The sequence below is a fragment of the Molothrus aeneus genome, chromosome 3 (assembly GCF_037042795.1).
Source record: "Molothrus aeneus isolate 106 chromosome 3, BPBGC_Maene_1.0, whole genome shotgun sequence".
NCBI classification, from domain to species: domain Eukaryota; kingdom Metazoa; phylum Chordata; class Aves; order Passeriformes; family Icteridae; genus Molothrus; species Molothrus aeneus.
The window spans coordinates 97,686,240-97,701,463 of record NC_089648.1 but is presented as its reverse complement, the minus strand read 5'-3'; the positions used below and the strand labels follow the sequence as shown (position 1 = coordinate 97,701,463).

General features: G+C 33.3%; 1 protein-coding gene across 1 annotated transcript in view; it reads right to left on the bottom strand.

The window, feature by feature from the left end:
- EYS (eyes shut homolog) overlaps positions 1-15,224 on the bottom strand; it is a 723,503-nt gene that overhangs the window by 520,561 nt on the left and 187,718 nt on the right. Inside the window, 2 exon segments of the mRNA XM_066547467.1 lie at positions 305-427; positions 2,676-2,789. Of these exon segments, the coding sequence (XP_066403564.1) occupies positions 305-427; positions 2,676-2,789 (237 nt within the window).

Genomic DNA, 15,224 nt, shown 5'->3' with positions numbered 1-15,224 from the left:
AGTATGGCTGTGATAAAATCTGAGAAAAATAGCTGGTGCTACCTGTTCACCTGTGTTTCTTAGACTAGGTGGTTTTAAGCAATTCTTTTCTTCTATGCAAAATACAGTTTTTCTTTCCATACACACACTGCTTTCATTTTTTATCATATTAGGAGGGAAATTAAAACATTATCAATCACACAGAACCCTAAGTTGATTTTATTTTTATTAATGCCAAAACACTGAACAAAGTACAATTAATTTCAGGAAAGAAAATTAATAGTTTAACTATTTAACTTCTTTTCCAAGTTAAAAGAAATCTTACCAGTGAATCCTGGAGGGCAAGCACAGCTGTAGTCTGCAACCAGGTCTAAACAAGTTGAATTGCTCTTACAGAAACCATAAGTGCACTCATCAAAGTTGATTTCACAGTTCAGGCCTTCAAATCCTTGGAAATAAAACCAAAGAGCTATGCATTATTCAGCTATATCAGTGTCTTATTTTTCTAAAGCAATGTCTTTAGGTCCCTTGTTTTCAATTTACTCTTGTAAAAAATGATCTTGAATCCTTATGGATTCTCATTCTAAAAGTTTTGTCTCCACTGTCATTAATAGGAAAATGCATTTTTTTCCTGTCAGATATACTTTAAAAGGAGTCAATAAATGAAAGCACAAATTTAGGATTCAGTATGTTCATTAAGACTTAAGAACTTATGAATTATGTATCTGCTGATTTTGACAACATTACAGATGAAGTGAAGCTGGGATTTGGATATCTGCTGTCAAAATAAAAATCAACTCTTAAAATCTCTCCTAAAATCAATTCTCAAATAGTTGCTTTTCTACTTTTTTCTTTGTTTGTTTTACAGAACCCCAGAATTATCAAGGTTGCAAGAGGCTTTCCAGATCATCCAGTCCAACTGACAACCCAGCATCACCCCAAGTCCCCCTGAACCATCTCCCCAAGTGACATATCCAGACACCTCTCTCTCTCTTCCAGAGATGGTGACTTCACTGCCTCCCTGGGAAATTATTCTAGTGTCTAACCACTCTTGCAGTGATTTTTTCTTAGCTAATAATATCTAATCTGAACCTCCCCTGACACAGTTTAGGGCCATTTCCTCTTATTCTTTCACTAGAGATATGGCAGGAGAGACTGATCCCCCCACTCAATAAAACCTCCTGTCAGGCAGGTGTAGAGAGCAGTGAGGTTCCCCTGAGCCTCCTCTCCTCCAGACTAAACCACCCCAGTTTCTTCTGTCAGAATGACTTTTAGCAAACTCAGAGGTCCAACAATGTTTTATTGTAGTTGAAATTGCTAGAAAATCTCCTCCCCAATATCTGACTTCTCATGCTCTTGTAAATGTATTCTAATTCATGGTCATGCTACAAAATGAGTGCCATTAGTGCTGTCACAGGCCATGGCTGCAGGAAGACCATGACTAATGCTAAGCTATCGGTATCCTCAATGCAAGCTATATTCCTATAATTTCTCAAACTGACCATGGAACCAATTTCCACTGATCCTTAAGTAATAAAACTTTAGAATTACCCTTAATTCATTAATAATGTATAAAATAACAGCTCTTATTTGCATTTAAAGTTTAATCAGACCCATGTCTCACAGGTAACATGTAAGCCACAAAATTAGCAATGTGGATGGCAAGATTTATTTTTGTATACACTGGTCAGGCAGTTTAAACAGCAAAATGATCTTTTCCAAGGTTAATTTCCAGCTACCTTCCAATATCTGTTTTGGCTTCTAATTTAAGCTAACTAATGACAGAGACTGTACTTATGAGAATTATTTGTGGCAATTTCATCTCTTGTGATGAGTTTTTGAAGTTATCACCACTGGAATGCCTGTATTAATACATAAATGCCTGAAATATTGTCAGCTATGAAATCAACTATCATGAGTCTATATTTAGAAAGTAGTAGAATTTGAAGATTAAAATAAAAAAAATGAAACATAGAATGTATCAGGTTATAATTTACAACCTTGGCTTTATTTTTAACTAAAAATGCATTTAAAAATATTTGTAAGGAACCCATTTGTCAAAGCATTTCAGAAAAAAACTGCAATTTTAGGTGCTTTAAAACATTTTAGCTTTCTTTGACTAATTTTTACTGCAATTGCTATTTTTTCATACAGTACTGATAACAAAGAGGAGAGTGCATTTTTAAAGAAACAGACCACAGGTGCTGAAAATCATATTATTTTTCTCTGTTAAAATTCTAATAGGTTTTTTTAGTGATGGTCTATTAAAGTCATTGTGACCATTGTCGTTTGCCATGATCAGTGAGAAATATGTATGTTATTAATGAAGGTAAAAATACTTTTTTAAGCTTATTGATGATATTTTCCATGGAATTCATGTACTGCTCATTTATGTTTTCTCCACTGCTTTGAACTTTGCTAAAATAATTACGTTCTGTCTGAAAAAAGGTAGAATTTAGGAGGATATCTGCCTCCATTCTTAATTTGTCTCCAATCTTAATGATCATGGTTGTTTTGGTAGGCACATTGACTTGGTGGACAAAGATGCCAAGAAGACTTTGGAAAGGAATGAATGACTTTCATAGAAAGGAAGTTTTAATGATGATTTGATGCCTGTCAAGAAGATGTTTTGCAAACTGCAGGCAGTTTTGAAAATCGTCGAAGATAATAAAAATAAATTATTTTGAACAACTTACCTTCAGGGCAAAAGCAATCATAGTTGTTGACATCATTCTGACAAACAGCACCATTCAAGCAGGGAGCTGAATCACACTCATTCATTTCTGTTTCACAGTACTGACCTGAAAACCCTGCAAATGAAGTAAGATAAGCTTTGATTTTCTTTGTCATTATGTATGCTTTTAGCATGAAACATGTATTTCAAATGGTGTTCTTTAACTAAAACCCAGAGATCTTACGATCCATATTCCACTGGAAAAGGAAAATTTAGGTCAGAGTTTCAATATTTTATTTACAAAGAGTTAAATTTTATTAATTTCTTATTCAATGTTACAAATACATCTTTATTGATGGAATAAAGCAATAAATGAAGTAGGGAATGCTTCCAGAATGCAAGATACTCATAGCTGTAAGAAAACAGGGCAGCAATTTTCAAGTGCTATTCTTGTATTAAAGTAATTTTAGTATTTTTGTGATATAATTCCAGAATATTTTGGGTTGGACTGACCTTAAAGATTAACTAGTTCCAAGCCCTCTGCCAGGGGCAGGGACACTTTCCACTAAACCAGGTCACCCAATATATTTTTTTTTAATTTTGCCACATTAATATGAGAAATAGTATATCAATTATATTCTATCCACTGTGTTGTCCTTATTGATGTGGAGAGTAACAAAATACAGAGTACAAATATACTGAGGCATAGCAAAGATGTGCTGTGCAAGTCAGGCCTCAGGACACGTAAAATGCGCAGCTCAGTTATGGTACATAAGGCTGTTGGGTTTGTTACTAAAAGACAGAAGGTGTACATCCTTAAAACAAAAATCTGAAGACTAATTAAACTTGCATAAAGAAAGAGTGTCTCAGTTTTTTTTCATTTCTTACAGGTACTTTGAGACACAAGTGCTGCAGCGCCAGCAATGGGGCCTGCAAGGGGGTCCTGTCAGGAGAAGAACACAAGGATAGAAATTGTTTAGTTGATCTACAAAGCAAAAAAATATTGAATTAGCTTTCATTGTAGAGAAACAGGGCAGAGATACCCACTTGCCCCTAAGTTATATGTGCTACACGAAGACAAGATGAATTGGTATTTTCATAAATAGCAACTAAAGGTGAAAGATTTAATCTGAAGTAAAATGAAGAATTATTCTAAAGGGCATATAATGTGAATCGAGACCTATATATTTTAATTTGTTTTGATGATATTCAATATCAAAGCAGCTTTGCAGGGGGAGGTTAGAAAATTACTGACACCAATGAAATGAGCTCGTACTTTATACACTTAAAATGTATGTGAGTGTATTAAAAAACTGCAGGAAATATTCCTTCTGCCACTGTTTCAGAGCATTATGACCTTTATGAGAACAAAAATGGTTAGGTATGCTTACAACCTACTTTGATTTAGCTCTTACAGATTATTTTTTTAAGTTTTAACAAGCTAGAATTGTTTTCTAGAAGTTATGTTCTTTTGAAAATGTTAGCTTCTAACACCTGTAACTGAGAACCAGCTACCTAGATGAAAATTAATTGAGATTGGAAACTTAACTATCTGAAATCTGGCCTAATAAGTTTGTTGGTTTTTGTTTTCATTATAAAGACAGAAAATTAACAAGTACAGAAAGACAGAGAACAGCACCCTCATCCTTAAAAATGGAAAGAAAATACTTTTTCAAGCTGTTATTTTTTTTTTTTTTAGCCTTTATGCCTATTCATAAATTATTTTTTGAAAACAATACCTGGTAGAAAGCTTCTTAAAGGAGCTACTGGGAAGCATATTAGGTCATTTTAGAAATAAATACTTAGAATTGTTATAGGTCTTGCTGATAGTGTTAAAATGTTTTAGGAACCACTGCTCCCACTTCAGGATCAGAAAAATGCCCACATTTAGATCCTACCATGTGAAACAGTATGAAATCTGAGAAGTGACTCAAGAGCTCCCAGCTCTCAGCAGGTCTGGCAGTGATGTTGCAAGAACTCCCTGTGATGAGCTGTGACCAGGTCACCCTTTCTTGGGAGCGGGGGAAATACCCAGCAGCTGCACCTGACATTCTGGGGATTTACAACAGGACTAGCAGGCAAGTGGAAATATCACAGGGGCAAACACAGAGCTGCAGGTAGTAGAAACTAATTTATAAAGTTTTTCATTTACTTAGTTTACTTCATTGCTGTTTTATGAACTTATGGATTGGAACAGAAAAAATTAAAGGCATAACTAGAATCTGTCTTTAATAGGATTTGGTGCATATGGTGTGAATTATCCACTCTGAAAGAGCTGAAAGGAAAGCATATAGATAGAATTTTATTTCTTCTTGTCATATTTTTAACTGAATATGTCCTGCAAACAGAAAACAATTTAAATGCAGTTTGTATCTTTCTTAAATTGTTTCTGCTGATGTAGAATTATTAAAATATAGTATAATATAATATAATATAATATAATATAATATAATATAATATAATATAATATAATATAATATAATATAATATAATATAATATAATATAATATAATATAATATAATATAATATAATATAATGTAATATACTTTGATGATGTTTATTTCTTGCTGATCAGCATACCAAAAAATGACAATTCTTTCACAAACATTAAATAACTCATGTAATGGGCTGAAAGAACATGAGGGAAAATAAGCTTCATTTGTATTTTTAAATCAAGAATGAATTGAGGAATGCTTTTAGTTACATTATAATCCATGTACTCTTACTTAATTACTTGTGATATAACAACATTAATGTAAACAACAAAATAGAAGAAATTAGTCAATTAAAATACAAATATTTACGCATTTTTGATATAATACTAGTTAATCAGTTCCATACATTTGAAAATATGAAAATAAATTTCTCTGTATGAGTGCTCCAAACCATTGTGCTCTACCCTCTGATCTCATAAGATGACTTTGGCAGAGCCAATAGAGTGCTCTATGAACCAGGAGAAAAATTCCATTCCTTCACCCATCCAGCTCCTCTCTCCATCAGCCAATGATAAGGGATATCCTGAATAACCTGATATACTCCTGAATAAATATTTCCATGCAGTCAAATGAAAAGAAGTGTGTCCCATATATAAATCCTTTCAGACAGTTGAGAAAACATTTATGGGAATCTTTCATGTAAAAATCTAGAGCACCCCTTAAAAATAATATAAAATTATATAATATACATAGACATGTATAGAATAGTACAGTACCGCACAGAATAGTACAGTATTTTTTTTATCATATCACATCAATCAAAAGTAAGTTGAAGTTTATAATAAGTAATAGTGGTTTTATATTAGTACAAAAAGTAGGTGAACAAATTATGTTCTCCAAAAATGTTTTGTTATTGCACAGAGTGGCAAATAGCTATCATCAGAGAATATAATAGATGATGCAGCTGTTACACAACTTTCTCTACACTGAAAATGCAAGGGCAAAGCACACCTGAAAGATGAATTAGAAGTATTAAATTATCTTGTTTCAATTATTGCAAGGAAGGAATTCATAACTCAGATTTTCTGGGGTCAGAACTGGAAAAAGATATCACAATTATTTACTAAGGATATGATTTCATTATTTTTTTTTGTCAACACACACTTACACTGCAGTAAATATTTTCAGCTCTCAAGCTTTATAGCTCTTTATTTGGACTTCCTCCTCAGGTGAGGATGAGATCTTTATTTCCATTGGCACCTGTCATAGTTTCCCTATCTAATGTAAATGCTAGACAAAACATAAACAGTCAAGAAAAATAATAAGATTTACTGCAAATTAATTATGTGAAAGCAACATTGTTTTCAGGACTCTTTTACATATATGAAGTTGTTTCAAAAATAGAGTAATTTGCATAGAGTTGTAGATATTATCTTAAAATATGTAAGCAGTTATGACTCATAAACATACTTCTATGTAAAAGCCTCAATGTTATTTTCTTTCCTGTAGCCTAATATTGAAGAATAAATCACATATAAGGAAAAATATTTTCTGTGTGTCATAAATAATTCTAGAAACGCTAGGTCAAATCTAAAAAAATAATTTGTTTCAATAAAAATATTAAATAAATATGTTTCTAATATTTGTTAGATGAGAATTATAATTCCACATTCTCATTCTTAGCAGGACATCCTCAATGAAAGAAAAGGGAATCTGCATTATCAATATGTCATAAAAGTGGGACACATCCTCTCTGGATGCTTAAATCTACTATATCTAATCCTTACTCACTACTGGCAAGAAATATTTACTATTAAGTTTTATTTTTAATAATACATGTGTTTGTAAAAATGAAACAACATATGTCTAGCTTTTGTATGGCTCTACTAGCTTCTACTAAATTTTACCAATACAAATGTGGTCTAGGATCATCTAGGGGTTTGAATGCAGACACTTTACTTCAAAGTCATAATTTTACATAGCGGTAAGACTCCTAGATATTTTTCAAGGATGAAAGCATAAAACTGAAAAATATTTTATGTTGCAGTCTTTAAAGTATCAACTCTTAAAATGTCAAGTTAAGCCAGTTACTAGAGTAGATTATATGTGAATCTCTTGCACACAGGTTATGCATTGAAAAATAAGTTGCATTGGGAAACCGAACTGTCTAAACCTCAGGTAATGATGTGTGAACTCTGCTTGTTGAGATCACATTTTTTTATGTCTTTGTTCCAAAGGAAGGTCATTACTTTATTAAAAACCTTCTCTGAGGTTAAACAGCATCTCAGACCCCAGAGCTGGTTGAATTTTAGGCAGACAAATGTCACAGTATTTTCTATTTGAAATGCATATTGGCAAAGCAAAAGGAAGGGTCTCGTTAGAGAAAAGCACTGCTTTTTCAAGAAGATGTAAAGAAGACATGTCTTACAGTGAGAACCTTCTGGAACATCCTCCCAAGGGACATGGTACGTTCACCGTCACTGGAGGTTTGCAAGAGACAATTGGACAGGGTGCTAGAACCTCTTACCTAGGCTCCCTGTCTAATCAAAAGGGATCTTCTAAGGTCCCTTTCCTACTGAATTCTTCTATGGTTCTATTACAAAATCCAAAGCCTGTAAAACAGGCTGGTAGAATGACCAGAGAAATAGAAAGCCTGTCACAGAACAGAGGACTCAGAAATTCTAGTTTGTCTGGTGTAGCAATATATAGGCTGAAAGGAGATAGGAGTGTTTCTGTTAACTTTGTCAATGAGAAAAATCGCCAAAAAATGTGAACAGCAACTTAAGTTAAAGAATAAGTGTCACAGGTAAAAAGTGACATTATCACAAACAAATTTAAATTACATAGTAGAAAACCTTATCAACAAAGAGATTCTATACATTCATTAGAGGTTGTTATAGAAGTACTCATCATTCTCATGAGCTTGTTAAATTTGCATATATGAATTGTGATAGCATTTAAAATTAAGGAGTGGATATAAAATTCCTTGCACAACAATTTTCATAAGATAACATGCCAACTTTGTATTAAGAACACATATTAGTAGCCTGAATTTGACTAAAAAAATTCTCAAAAAATCAAGATTACATTTATAATTGAACTATCACTGCATCCAATATTATTATTAATAAAAAAGTCTCCTCAACTCACATAATCCAGCAAAAAGCAGAGAAAGGAGTTATTACCACTTAATCTAAAATCTTAAATAATCTTCTAAGCAGAAGACACACCCAGTATTCTGGAATTTAACTGACATGTAGGAATATTGGAGTACATGTATAGAGACAACATAATGTAAGCAAATTGTTCAACTTCAGATTATAATGCATTTACACAGAGAGGAACAGAGATGGTACAGGAAATCACACTGGCAACATTAATTCTGGCTTTTCCACATATTAAAATGTTAATCACTCTTTTAATATGGTTTTTGGGTATATGCATAGTAGGTGCATTCAAGTATTAAGAAAGAAATAATAAAGTCATGCAAGAGATACAATATAGCAAACTGTTATGCTTCTATGAAATTCCACTGACCTAGATTAATCTAGCAGAGTTAAAGAACGAATCTCATCTACCAGATGTTTCAGTGTTCTAAATCTGCATATAGATGATTTGTTTTACATCTGGCCATTCAAGGTTAAGCCATTACTGTCTCTATGGGGTGAAGAAGAGAAGGGGGATATCCATAATTTAGTTACCTTGTCTTCTGTAAACCACCCTGCATCTATAATAGGGTTTCATCTAATAGTTTTATTTTTTGAGCCTTCAGTTGCCTGAACCTAACATAAAAAACCACAGAAAATTTCAGAATAAGGAGAGAACAGCCACATTAAAGTTATCTTGTACAAGTGTCAGAATTATTTGTACAGGAGATAAAGCTTTCTTGACAGCCAGTTGAAGACTGCTGAACAAATTTCAATAGGAATTAAGAACAAACATATAGCAGACAGTACAGGTGTTCCATTATTTAAAAAAACAAAACAAAACAAAACAAAAAACAAAACAAAACAAAACAACACACCTGTATGATTTGTCCTTGCAGAGAAAAATTAAGACAGACTTGCAGGTGGGAGATGCTAGTCACACAAAACATACAGTGGGTCTGAATAGAAAACCATGTCCTCTGACAGGATGATTTTATAATAAACTGTGCAAGCTGAAGCTTGCTGATTTTACTTATGCTGCAGCAGGAGATCTCCCAAGGTTTTCTTTCAATCTATTCTAATTTTCCAATGCTCCATGAAATATTTGTTTAACGATGAAAAGCGTTTTGGTTTCTTCCATTCCTACAAAAAAACTTTCCTCATTTCCCCCCCCCCCCCTTTTTTTTTTTCTTTTACAATTAGTATCTGTCTTTTTGAGAGGATGTCATTAGGGCAGACAAATTTGCAAAGCCACATCAAAACCAAGGGCAAAGGAACAGTATCTGGATACCTCCTACAGATAAAAAGCTGCCATGACAGGACAAAGAGCTGTATTCCAAGAATTTTGTTAAACATAGCTGTCACCACAGGAAGCACGGGACAGCTATTGTTTCATTTATATCTCAAGGCCTGAGGAATCTCTGCTTACATTCGTGATTTTCAGGACTTACAGCTCAGGTAAGAAGAATAGCAAGATCTATAGTGTAAATATAAGGAAAAAATTATTAATTTGTGGAAGCAGTTGTAAGAAAGTACAACACATTTTTTACAGTCAAAATTTGCCTTAGTGAAAAATGCATTAGAGGCAATATAAAAGGATTTGTGGAGATGTTTTTACTTGTCATTCTTTCGTGTGGGTTTCTGCTTTTCTTTCTCATTGGGGTTGTTTTACTTTTTTAGTAGATGTATCTTACTCTATTTTTCTAACAGATTTTAAACTGACATCACTATAAATATTCTTGATCAATTCATTGTAAAAGAAATAGAATGGAAACATGGTATTAGAAATAATAATAGTACATTTGGATTTCTGTCAAAGAGGCTAAAATTCTCATGCAAGAAACTGTGACATTGTCATTTCCCAGCAGATGCACAACATGGATGTCATTTTCTCCCAGGTAAGTATCTCAGAGGACATGGAGCATTGTTAATTTCTTTTAAATAATTCAGCAGTCCATTAATGAATTCACATATCCTTAGATTCCTAAGTCTATTTAAATTTGCTGTCATTATGAGCAAATTAATAAGGACAGAATTTTACACTAGTAAAAACCCAAACAGAAGTTTACAAATAAGCTGAAGATTAACCTTAAATCTAAATGATAAATAGATCATAGCATTTAGCATTGAACTAAGTTGAATGTTAATTTTTGCCTCTTGCTGGCAAATTCTGCATAAATTCTACCATGTAAAGAAATAATGGAAGCTCCCTAATTTTCCATAATTTATAGAGACAAAGTTGCTGAGTATGAATCCCAGTGAAACTGGTTGGATTGACATCCCTGAAATGGGGAAATCATTCCTCAAAATAGAAATCCTTAGTGTGACTATCAGAGGGAAAAAAAAAAAAAAAGCTTAAATCATAAATGCTAGCAGACAGTAGATAATTGGTGATTTGGGTGTAGGTAAACATCTCAAGCAAAAGTCTGCAACTTTTTATCTTATCGTGTGGCCTTATTGTAAACTTTGATAATACCTTGACCAAATAAAGATTGCATGCTTTGAATCCAGTAAAGATGCCATGAGAGCATCATCCATTTAATCATATGTTGAGACTGAGAGAACTGGAGAAGGGAGAGCAGTCCAAAGTTTCAGAGAGAGTTAGTTGGTGCTGAACAACAGTAGCTCCTGCAAACAAGACATGGTGTTGAAGAGAAAAGGGGTGGTGAGAAAGAAGTTGAAGATCTTGACTGGAAGAAAGATCCTGGAAGTGTGGCAGGAGCCTGAAGATCAGAGAGATGAGTGAGGGAGGAAAAAAAAAGCCAGGGTATGCACGAGGACTGTGCTTGGTAATGCTCAAGACTGATAACTTTGAGCAGCATCTCAGCATGAAGCAGCATGTACTTCTGCCTGAGCTTCCCACAAAATCAAACCAATGCAGACAAAGCACTGAAAGGGTGGCTATAAGCGGGATAACCAACTACAGTAAGAGCTCTTATCTGGATTGTTCTTAAGAAAATCCCATTTTCCAGATCCATTGTGGACAGTCATTTGCATTGTTGCCCATGACCATGGCTTGATTGGCACCAAACAGGTAATTTTGAATAGGCTCCAAAAATTTGGCTTTCCTTGACAGAGAATGTTGCTTTGCTTACAATGAAAAAGGAGCATACTAGATATTCTATAACATTCTCATAATACACTTATCTTTAGCACTCTTATATGTGTCATTAATACATCAAATATATTTTGCTTGCTAAGTACTCAAAGTTAGTCCAGCTCATTATCATACCTTTCTGGTACAGAAAGATGCTGCTTTCTAGTTGCATAATTAAAATGGTAGTTTTATTAAACAAAAAAAACCGATTTGACCTTAGAGCCAAAGAATTTGAATCAGTGCAATTTTTTCTCTTACAGAAGCAGGATAAAAAATTTCTCTTCCATCTAGGATTTCAGTGAACTGGTGTGCAACTATGGTCAAGAAAAAAAAAAGAGGGGAAAAAAGCCATTGAAAAAAGAATATCCAAAAAATTTTAAAAAATTAAGTAATTGTCCTATGAGGGGAGTACCTGAGCTGTATTTAAAATGAGAAATTTAATAATCATGAGTAAAAAATTCATGTTTAGAGTATATTTAAAAGGGCTTAAAAGTCAGGGCAAGCTAAAGTACAATAAAAAAAAATTGCTTCAAAATTCAGTCATGGAGTTGTAAAATGTTGGTATGATCAATTTGAGAAAGCTAAACAAGCAAAGAAAATGTTTAATTGCTATGATCACTTACTATTGAAAAATGTTTTCTCCTCCCATATAAATAAATGAGCAATCTGATTTTACAGAGCCACTGAGTATGGGCAATGAAGACGTTATTTTTCACAGCACTCAAGATGTACTGTCACCATTTCCTGAAACAGAGGATTTTAACAGTGATGTGACAGTTTAATGCAAGACCATGGAGACCAACTGCTTTCGGTGCTGTTACAAGGTGAGATAACCATGACAAAATGATTTCTGTATGTGTCTATAGGGAGCCCATTATGAGTCTATCATTCTGGCACTACAGTGTGAAATTATGATGAGGAAAAAAAAAGTCATTCAAATTTGTACTACATGACAGTGATGCTCCAGCACAAGTTAATGATATATAGCAACTGAAATTCAAGCCTTTTTTTCACTGTATACTGAATAAAACTACTTAACTCCAAAGTTTTTATTTACATGTAGTGTAAGAGAACTGGATATAAAATAAATTATTAGAATTACTTTCAATTAATCTCTACTAAGTGTAAAAATTCTGTTTTTAAGCTGAACTTAGATGTTTCTTTGCAAATTTATCCACTACAGAAATTCACCTTGTACAGATAAAGTACGTAAACAGACCCACATAACTAGAAATCAATTATTTCTGTCCCCGTAATCTAAAAAAATAGAGTATATTCCCCTCATTTACTTAAATTTCCATTTCCTTTCTCCAATCCAATTATTCTTACACATTTCCAACTTGGAGTTTGTTAAATAAAATAATTTTAAGCTTGCTCTTTCAGGTATACTAATATATCTGTTTATGCATATATTTTCTAATATCTGATTATGTGCCCTTTGTCATCAGTGATTTTCTTTAAAGAACCATTAATTCCTTACTCAAAGACTATTTTCTTTTTTCTCATAAATGCTTGATGTTTAGTCAACATCAGGCATTATAGGTAATTAATTTATTAATAAACATATTTTTCTAGGACTTTCAATTAAAAACTGTGCTTCATGCTACTTCTAAATTGTGAATTTTCTTTATCACTCTTCTGTCCTTTTCCATTTTTCTAGAGTTCATACTAAATTTCACCTCTTTGCATAATTCATATTTGGTCAGTTTTTTTTTCTACTGTCTTCTCTTTAGTGAAATACTAGCCTGAATTTCCTTATTTACAAAAATGAAGAAAATGGTAAGACGTCTGTCTGTTAAAGATAAATTTACACAGCATGAAGACCCCATTTACCATTGTTTCATATCTCTTGTGCCAGGTAACAAAGTAACTTCCTGACATTGTCCGCAAGGATTCTTGTTTCTGCAGTAAGGATGAGAATATGGCAGAAAGCAATGGAGTTTGAAAAGCCAATACTTCTGAGTTTTCTTAGCTAGGTAGTTAGAAATTTTTCATTTAAAAAATGACCCTAATGCTAGTAAAAACATCAAACAAACATTGTCTAAAATAAAAGCACTTAAGTACAATGATATCCCTCAGGAATCCTAAACAATGTGACTTGTTCAGCCTTTGGAGGGACCTGCTTTGAAAGTTAAATTTAATTTCATTTTCCAATACATGTTATATTTTATTATTTAAACTACCTAGTGGGAAAGAATGACATAGTAAATTAAGAAGGAAAGAAAAATTAATAGCTCTCTGGTAGAGTACCAGAGAGAAAAGAATGTCTTGAATATTAATGTAGATTTGGGATGTGATGGATGAAACTTCGCATATTGTTGTCCACACACATCCTACAACTAACTTTAAGTTTAGCATTTTAAGTGAATTTGTAAAAAAATATAGAGAGTCCATAATGCAGACAAAAAGATCTTCGAATTGTAACCAGTTTTGGCCTAAACAAACTGAACATGGATTTCTATAAGTTGCTTGAAGATTTCTGACCATATCCTACACAAGGTTTGAATATGATCACACTAATAATATGCTTCAATTTAAAAATTAAAAGTAGGTTGGAGCTCATAACAGACGTTAGAAAGACAGTATGCATTTCTTCATGGAAACATTGTGGGAATCAGCTAATTTCAGAACACTGTAAGTCACAGAAACACATAGCTGTCAGGAGCTACTGAAGTCCTTGAATCAGTCACCACCTCTTTTCTCACTCCTGAAAGCTTCTGACTGTGAAAGAAATGCTTCCTTTGGAAGAGTTAACATTTTCTTTATATTTCCCTCAGAAATATTTCCAGTACACTGTCATAAAATTAGCACCTGTGACAAAAAAATCAATTGCAGGGAGAAGGGAGGACAGCAGAATTTAAAGGTCAATAGGCTGGCTAAAATCTTAGGTAGAGCAACAGCAGACGATTTATTAGATAAAATGGTGTGTGTTACAGATAAAGATTAAAAGTATTTAATTTTTATATAAGAACCTGACACAGAAGAAATCTTCAATACAGTTAATAAATTGAAGTACCTAAATATGTGATCTGTGGTGTTACTTTCAGTAAAATTTGGTAGTTCTCCCCAACCTACTTTGAGCGGGGGAAATCACTGTTTAACTGCAATTATCAGTGAGAGGAAATCAGGCCTTTATGACACCTTATGACCTTAAGGTGTTTTGGGAATTTTCAACTTGAAGACAGAAAAATGAGAAGATTTCATTGAAGTATTTTTGATAAAGTAAATTCACATGGTTAGATGTAGCATTAAGACCACAGAAAAAAAAAGCAAGGATTAGCTACCGAGGACCTAGTGTTTATTACCCACATGCTTTTAAAAAAAATTATTTTGAGAATTATCACTATGGTGTATTTTAAGATAAATGAAACACTCATAAAGCAAATAAAATCTGAGGTCATGTCAGACCTTGACTAGTCCCATCCAAAAGGAAGCGCAAGAGATCTGCCAGCAGATCATTTATTTATTGAATCATTTGCACAGGGTTTTGTCCATATTCATGTTCACTTCCTATCACTGATCTTCTTAACTGCAGTGTGAGAAGAGTCAGTGTGTTATACAAATAAAGTAGAAAAGCACTGTATGAGATCTTGAGATCTGCTTCAGTTCCTTTGTACTTCCATAGTCTAACAGGATGTAAGAATTGAGCTTTGTTTTACAAGGACTTAAACCAAACCCCTACATCCCTTTTGCTGATTTCCATGAGCATTGGTTCAGGAATAAAGCTTATCTTTCTGATTCCTATTTTTTTTATTCAAAGAGGGTGTACTTTAACCTACTTTTCAGTAGGTTATGTATATATTTCAATAACCTTTTCTTGTGGGTGACGAAGCGCTGCCCTGCTACCTGACCTTTATTTCCCATAACTCTGCTCAAGTGATAACCACCAGTA